We start from the raw sequence: 8941 nt of genomic DNA, 5'->3' as shown, positions 1-8941 counted from the left end.
TTACACAATGTTCTACCAGGTATATCGGAATTGTTTCACTAAGTAAATCGAAAATGTTTCATTCCTTTAAATCGGGTGTTGTTTCACCTTATATAAAATCAATGTTTTAGCAAATAGTAAAAGAATATTTCAGTTCACTGCAATATTACAACTATACATTGTGAAACATTGTGAATACACTAGGTGAAACATTTTTGATGGAACAAAAAATAAACCAAATTTCCTTAATAGAGAGTTTTCAAAATATGTAGGTTTTTTGTTGCAAAAGATTATTTTAATTCACTGCAACATTAGATCTATAAATAGTGAAACATTGTAAGTATACTAAGTGAAACATTTTTTTGTGAAAAAAGGATGGAGAAGTGGGTGGGCCCAATAGGTAGCACATGAGGGAGGGGCGCGCGGGGGGAGCGCCCGATCCGGCTCCCCCACGCCGGTCACCCGGGGACAAGTATTATCGTATTAATCAGGAATAAAGAAATATTTAGGTTGTTAGATTGTGGTATAATGGTATAGATTTAAGTATTTAACATAGAAAACAAAGGCTGGAGACCAAATCCTGGGATCTGCTATCACCCCGACTAAAAAAATAGTTGTTTTCCGTTTTCTTTTCCCTTGCTGATATATCATATATGCTTTCCGATCAAAGAGATTGATGTATATAGGGCCCTCGTCTGTATACATGCTTTCCACCTGATTATTTCGTTAATTGAAGATTGTGTCTTCACGATTTGGTTCATGTTTTAGGGACTATTTGAATCGCATGATCGAATAGAGGATTAGAAAAAACGTAAGTTTCTGAAATGAATGTAAGTATAAAATAGAGAATTGCAAAACTCAGAAGACACACACAAGAATGATCATTTGATTGATCCGCAAATAAACGTAGGAATAAGATGAGAGAGATAGACAAAAAATTTTCTAAGAGGTTGAAACTCTTGCTAATCTCCTCCAAAATCACATGCAATGAGTTATTCCATAAGAATTTCATATGATTTTAAAAGCTTCAATCTTTTGAATTAAATTGCTAAATAGGAAAATTTCTATTTAAATCCGATGAAATTTCTATATAAATCCTTTCATGGCCTTAGATGTTTTCAAATAAAACAAAGTAGCTAGACGCCACAATCAAACCAAAAGCTTGCTTGACTATGTATTTGATTCTAGCCACCTGGTAGCCAGAATATTACGATTAGTTTGTTAATTAATTGAAGATTTTGTCTCCACAATACGATTCTTGATTTTAGGCGACTAAGTTCGACTTTTCTAAAAAATAAAGAAAGATAGACGCCTCAATAAAATCAAACGTTTGCTTGACCACGTGTATTTGATTCTAACTACACTTTCTGACGTATTTGTTAGCATTGGTATTTGGTGGTAACCCATATCAGATGGCTTTCTTGAAATATCCCCGTCACCAGAAAAAAAAAAGCTTGTAGGTTATTTTTGAATAAATAAAAGCTTTTATGTTTTTTTAAAGAAAAGCTTGTAGGTTTTCTAAGCTCATGGAGTAGTATTTTACCAACTTGTACTTTAAAGTTTTGTAAGCTCAACGTAACTTCCAATTATATGCACGAGTAAGTTTTTTATGCTCGCGGTAATTTACTAGCTGCACTTGTATGTTTTATAAGCTCACAATAATTTACTAACTATGCACTGGTAATTTTCTAAAGTCAAAAATAATTTAATAACTGCACTGGTAAGTTTTGTAAGCTCACGATATTTTACTAATAACTATGCAGGTTGTTTTGTAAGCTCAAGGCAACTTGCTAACTGTGCGCATGTTACCCCACTGATTTCCCCTATTTGTGCTTGGATAGCTTCTAGAACATTGGGAATTATTTCCACTATATACTACTCCAGTAGTACACCTTTGCTGAGTAATTATATTACTCCCCCCATATTTTAGTACATGATACTGCTAATTTTTATCCGGTAAAAATTTTAAAACTTTAACCATCCGTAGCTCTCAAAATATTGGGTTTGAAAACATAGAAACTTTTTTTTATTTATAAGAACTTTTGCAATAATATTTTTTGAAAAAGGAATTTTATAACATTATAAGTATGTTAGCAAAAAAATCAGTTAGAGCATACTCCCTCTGCCTCATAAAAAACAACATATTACCGGATGTGACATATTTATAGTATAAAGATGTGTCACATCCTATCTTATATTTATTTTTTAGGGGACGGAGGAAGTACTTTTTTCATCCTTGAAAAAGAAAATCGATGAATATAAAAAAATTTTCTAGTTGTATGTGTTAACGGTGGCAAATTATTATCCCTTCGCGTTCACTTTTCACTCACCCTACACATACTTTTACTATTTCAAATACCAATGCAATTACCCCACTTTATCTAACCCTAATACATTTAATCGTACTTTTATAATATTTTGATGTAATAATTGTTCATAAAGATAAATTTATTTTATGATAAATAAGAGGTTAAATATAAACAGAGGGAGTAGTACTTTATTTATGGAGGCAATGCACTGAGGACCTGTTTGGTACAACTCTAAGGTCCCATTTGAATCGTAGGTAGAAAAAACGAAGGAATAGAAAAAACATATGATTCTGATAGGAATTGAAGTGTAAAACAGAGAATTGTAAAACACAGGAATGGTCGTTTGATTAGAGCGCAGGAAAAACATAGGAATCGGATAAGAGAGATAGACTCAAAGGAAATTTTCCAAGAGGTTGGAGCTCTTGCTAAATTTCCTCCAAAATCCATATGCAATGTGCCATTCCATAGGAATTTCATAGGATTTGGAAAGCTTCAATCCTTTGAATCAAATGGCCAAATAGGAAAATTTCCTATAGGATTTGAATCCTATAAAATTCCTACATAAATCCTTTGATTCAAAGGAGCCCTAACTCCGAAATTTAGCTCCAGGAGTTAGGTCTAGAGTAGAGTTGTGGAGCTGACTAAACCCAGCTCCACAACTCTAGTTCATTTTGTGAGATAGCTTCACCCAGTTCTACTCTCAGTTTTAGTGGTACTGGAAGCTGGAGCTGGAGCTGGAGTGTCTAACAGACCCTGAATGGAGTAAGTAGAAGGTAGTTGCGCGGTGTGAGATCGGAACCGAGCAGTAATGCGTGTGCGGCGATTGGCACGTGCATGGTGCAGGGATGCCGATGCGAAGTAGTTGACGCCTGTGTTCGCGAGGTGCGCCTCGCGTCGCCGTATCGTATCCATCAGATATTCAGATTCACAACCCCACGCCGCCTCGCCCTCGCCCACCGCGGCGACACCTACAAAGCCCGCGACGAGGGCCAATGCCATTGGCGTGACAAGGCGGGGAGCGCGACGCGACGCGAGGGCGGAGAGAGCGAGGGAGGGGAGAGGAGGAGGAGGAGGTTGATGGCGTCGCCGGCGGTGGTGGCGTTCGCGGTGGCGGTGGCGGTGGCGGCGCTGGCGGCGTTCTGCGGGACGGACCCGCTGCGGACGGGGAGCATGGTGGACTTCCCGGGCTTCGTCCCCCACGTCGTCGAGCTCCCCGACGCGTCGGAGATGCCGCCCCACGCGGACACCCGCGAGCGCCTCCGCGGCGCGGAGATCCGGTTCCGCGGCGAGGTGCAGGGCCCCGAGAGCGTCGCGTTCGACCCGCTCGGCCGGGGACCCTACACCGGCGTCGCCGACGGCCGCGTCGTGCGCTGGGACGGCGCCCGCTGGGTCTACTTCGCGCACTCCTCCCCGAACTGGACCGCCGAGCTCTGCGGCCACAAGGCGTCGCCGCTCGACTACCTCAAGGACGAGCACATCTGCGGCCGCGCGCTCGGCCTCCGATTCGACCGGAGGACGGGGGACCTCTACATCGCCGACGCCTACTTCGGCCTCCTCAAGGTCGGCCCCGACGGCGGCCTCGCCACCCCGCTCGCCACCGAGGCCGAGGGCGTTCGCTTCAACTTCACCAACGACCTCGACCTCGACGACGACGGCAACGTCTACTTCACTGACAGCAGCATCCACTACCAGAGACGGTCCGTCGTGCAATTCCTCCTCCCAATCCCCTGCTGCTTTCTCTGCTTCACTGTATCCATTGCCTTGCCTGTTACAGTATTAGTTTAGTGCTCTTTACTCCATAAACACTCATGCTTAGTTGCTTAATTACTGCGGAATTGTCAATGAAAAACTTAGGATCCTTGAATGGTAAGGTTAGGTTGGAATGGTTCCTTGTCTGAACTTTAATTGTCGTCGTAGTCACCATCATGCCAAGACTTTTGGACTTCAATTGCACAAGTCTTCTAGATATTATAATGTTCTTTAAACCAGTGAGTACGACTGAAGAAGAAATGCAGAGACATGACTGTGTTAAATCAATTGCATAAATCCAAGTACCTGGTAACCAATTATGCTCTCTTAGTACACCTCCATATGCTTCCCACTGAAAGACAATATGCTGATTTCAAAACAATAAAGTGGCTTGTTTCCATACATTTTATGACCTTCAGTAACTTCAGCTGATCTTGGGGCTTTTGTTTTCCGATTGGGAAAGTATAGGAGCTTTACCTTTTCTTTTCTTCACGATCAATTTTGTGCAAAGAAATGTCTAGTTAGTACGTCCTGATCAGTTGGATGTGCTATCATTATCCATAGTGTGTCAAGTAATCCTGAGTTGTGGCTGCTGGTATGCAGGCATTTCATGCAATTGGTTTTCTCTGGAGATCCCTCAGGGAGGCTTCTGAAATACGACCCGAACACAAAGAAAGCAACAGTTCTCCACCGCAACATTCAGTTTCCGAATGGGGTGTCCATGAGCAAGGATGGCTTGTTCTTCGTCTTCTGCGAAGGATCCCGTGGCAGGTCTGTACTTCTCCATTTCGTTCAGTGTTCTCCTATTTCAACTTCATACCACACATTCGTTGATACATCCTTGTTGAGACAGATTGAGCCGATACTGGCTGAAAGGGGAGAAGGCTGGAACCGTGGATCTTTTCGCCATCCTGCCTGGGTTTCCAGACAATGTGAGGACCAACGACAAGGGTGAATTCTGGGTAGCAATCCATTGCAGGCGCAGCATATACGCCCGAATGGTCAGTCGCAATGTCAGGCTGAGGAAGTTCTTGCTCAGCCTCCCAATCCCTGCCAAGTACCACTACCTGATGCAGATCGGCGGCAAGCTCCACGCTCTGATCATCAAGTACAACCCCGAAGGCGAGGTGCTTGACATCTTGGAGGATACCACAGGGCAGGTGGTAAGAGCCGTTAGTGAAGTTGAGGAGAAGGATGGGAAGCTCTGGATAGGATCCGTTCTGATGCCCTTCATTGCCGTCTTCGATTACGCCAATGCATCTTAGCAAACTTTATGCCTGGATACAAGGGTTAAAATGTGGAATCCCAGAATGACGTTTGCACACCATTTACCACTATCCCGGGTGACATTTCATAAATGCCGCTTTCAAGTAACAACCTAAGTTGTTTCATGTTTCAGTTTTTTCGAAGCAGATGTAGCTTGCTTACATTTTTAGTTCATTTTCACAGTCCATGACTCCATGTTCGTTTGGTGCCTTCTTATTGCGCTCGATAATAATTTGTGAAATTGCCGGATTCTCTGATCCGGTGCAGTCTGTTCACTGTTGGATCCTATTGGGCCGGTACAAGCCACTTGTCTCTGATGCCCTTCTTGTTTTTCATCTTACTCTAACCTCTGATGGGGCATGTACAGTTTCTCTCTACTTTTATCAATACTCCCTCCGTCCCATAATAGGTGACGTTTTTGACTTTTTATTTGCAATATTTGACCATTCGTTTTATTTGAAAAATTAGTGCAAATATAAAAAAAGATAAGTCATATGTAAAGTACTTTCGATAATAAAGCAATTGACAAACAAAATAAATAATAATTCCAAAATTCTTTGAATAAGACGATGATCAAACATTGACAAACAAAAACTCAAAAGGACAAGTAATATAGGATGGAGGTAGTACAAAACCAGCAATATGGATCTCTCGAATAAGAGAAAAAAAGTGTTCAGGATAAAGTAGCAATTGTAGTGGCATGGAACATTATTCATGCTACTGTACCTTGAGTGTTATAGATGTAAATTTGGACAGTACATCATTGGAAATTTTGAAATTTTTTAGATAATAGATTAATACCCGGCCTCTACATCCCGCGGGATACACGCAGCCCCATTGGAAATTTCGAATAGACGGTCAAGAGTACAATTGTGACGGCAGGGGATCCAGAATCACATATAACATCCTCTGCTTCCTCAGCTCCACCTCTTCATGTAAGACATGCACGCACACACATCGCTACACACACGTACACTGCCCATCGCAAGTGTGCTCCTTTCACATGCTCAGAGAAATGGAGGCTAGCGATAATTTCAAATATCTATGTTATGAAGGTTCTATCGTTAACAGAGATTCAGTGTTGGAACCAATCATCGATCAGGTGTGGCTGTTTTGTTCATTTGCAGGCATTTTATGCAGTTGTCATTCATTCTCCGCGGATCCATCTGGGAGAGACTGGGAGGCTCTTGAAATAGGATGCACACTGCACACGGGAATGAATGCACTCTCCACCGCAATCTTCAGTTCCCCAATGGCGTGTCCTTGAGCAAAGATGGCGCTGTCTTCGTCTTCTCGATGGAAATCGCGGCAGGTCCGTATGCTGATCAATCATCTTATCCCCATTCGATTCAACAACTCTTCACTTGGCTTCTGCTTCATGTCAGACACTGATAGTTGCATCTTTGTCGAGACTTGAGACAGGTTGAGCAGATTCTAGTAGAAAGGGGAGAATGCAGCGGGGCATTTTACTATTTATCACTTTTAGATTTGACATTTAACAATATACCGCTTATATGTCTATGACGTATGGATTCTCGTGTGTCTACGATATATGGGTCTAGATGATAAATCATCATATGTGAAAGTAGCAAATTGTTAAATATCACGAATACGGCAAGTGGATCTTTTCGGCTTTTCGCCGTCCCTGCAACGGTTTCTAGATTATACATGAGGACCAACGACAAGAGTGAATTCTGGGCGGCAAATCCAACTGCAGGCACAACATGTATGTCAGGTTGCTGAGTCGCAATCTCAGGCTGAACCGCTGAAGAAGTTCTTCCCTACCAACTTACCAAGTTCTCCGAGCTTATAGGATGCTGGCCAATTCATCGCCTTAACTGCCATTTTTGCCAGGATGAAATAGGTGAAAATAGGGAACCCGCCGATGTCTGTTGCACCTTTGCACGCTGCTGTCCCGGACGATGAACAATCTGAATAAATTTATAAAATTTTGGTCTTGAAGCAACGTGGAATTGCTTCCGTCTTATAGAGTTACAGTAGTGCATGTGGCTTGCGGACATGTTTAATTGAGTTGGATTTGCTATTCACAGCTTCACACAATTGAAAATTCGTGATCAATCGCGCTCACCATCAGAACGTGATCTATTAGCTAAAGAAGGATTCGCCACGTGATCTTGTGCTCCGGAGATAGCAACTCCGCACTCAAAAGGTGCTATAGCAGTACGAGTTCCCTTCCACCACTACTTAAAAAAAGGTCTTTGCATACGGGCGGGAGAGATTTTCACATGCGGTTGGCGCAACCGCATGCGGGAAATCGTCTTTGAAAATCACCAACTTTGCATGCGGCCACGGCACCCACATGCGAAAATCGGATTTTCGCATGCGGGCGCTTAAGCCGACCGCATGCAAAGAGAAAAAATCGCCAAAAAAAAATAAAATTCCAAAACAAAAAAAAAACCTAGCCCGCAGGCGGCGGCGCCGCCGCCCGAGCTCGCCAGCCGCTCCCGTGCCACCTACCCCCGCTCCCACCGCCGCCCGCCCCGGTCCCGCCGCCGCCTGCTCCCGCTCCCGCTCCCACCGCCGGCCACCCCCGCTCTCGCCGGATCCGAGCAGGACGAGGCCCGCCACCACCGGATTTGGACAGGACGAGGCCCGCCGCCGCCGGATCCGGGAGGGACGAGGCCCGCGTCGCCGCCCCGTCGCCGCCCAATCGTCGTTGTCGTCGGGATCGTCGTTGGGGTCGTCGTCGCGCCGCTCTCGGCCGCCTCCGCCCACCGGATCCGGGCGCCCACTCGTCGTCGGGGTTGTCATCGTCATCGCAGGGTCGGCGTCGTCGTCGCGCCGCTCTCTGCTGCCTCCGCCCGCCAGATCCGGGCGCCCAATCGTCGTCACCGCCCAGTCGTCATTGTCGTCGTCGTCGGGGTTGTCCGCATCGGGGTCGTCGTCGTCGTCGCGCAGCTTTCGGCCGCCTCCACGCACCACGCCGCTCCCGCCCGACGCCACCGCGCGCCTTCCGCCGCCGCTCACCGTGCGCCACGCCGCTCTCGGCCGCCGGCGCCGCCGCTCGCCCTGCGCCTCCGCCCGCTCCCGGCGCCGCCGCTCGCCAGGCGCCTCCGAAAGGTTGAGAGAGAGGAGAGAAAGAGTGAGTGAGAGAGAGGAAGAGAAAGAGATGAGGGGAAAATATCAGAGAGGGGAGAGAGAGAGGAGAGAGGAGAAGAGATGAAAAATTTTGAAGTGGTGAGGAGGGAAAAAATTAATCTAAAATTATGAGAACTTTGAATCAAATTTTATGATATTAAATGAACTCATATGAAAAAATTACCAAAAACAAAGTTGTAGAACTCGTTGAGATCTACCAATTTTCTTTTGGTCATTTCTCCATCCGAGTTTGATTGAACTATATAAAATTTGAACTTTATAATATAAGAAATTCAAATAATTTTTTCACGCAGTAAATGATTTCAAATAGAAAAGTTGTCAACAATAAAGTTGTATAACTTATCAAGATCTTCAACTTTTGTATTGGTCATTTTTCTATACGACTCTGTTTGGACCGTTTGAATTTGAATTTCAAAATATGACAACTTTAAATAACATTTTCAAATACAAAATGATTTCAATTGAAAAAGCCATCAATAACAAAGTTGTATAACTCATCAAGATCTATAACTTCTATT

At 44.2% G+C, this 8941-nt stretch overlaps 1 protein-coding gene across 1 annotated transcript; it reads left to right on the top strand.

Moving 5' to 3' along the window:
- Positions 1–3179: 3179 nt before the first annotated feature.
- On the top strand, positions 3180–5578 carry LOC4334125 (protein STRICTOSIDINE SYNTHASE-LIKE 3). Its single transcript, XM_015777851.2, has 3 exons — positions 3180–3985; positions 4641–4808; positions 4891–5578. The coding sequence occupies exons 1-3, from the start codon at positions 3366–3368 to the stop codon at positions 5300–5302; spliced, it is 1200 nt and encodes a 399-aa protein (XP_015633337.2). The 5' UTR covers positions 3180–3365; the 3' UTR covers positions 5303–5578.
- Positions 5579–8941: the final 3363 nt, after the last annotated feature.

This window comes from Oryza sativa, chromosome 3 (genome assembly GCF_034140825.1).
Source record: "Oryza sativa Japonica Group chromosome 3, ASM3414082v1".
In the NCBI taxonomy this organism is placed as follows: Eukaryota; Viridiplantae; Streptophyta; class Magnoliopsida; order Poales; family Poaceae; genus Oryza; species Oryza sativa.
This window is presented reverse-complemented; position numbering and strand designations above follow the sequence as displayed.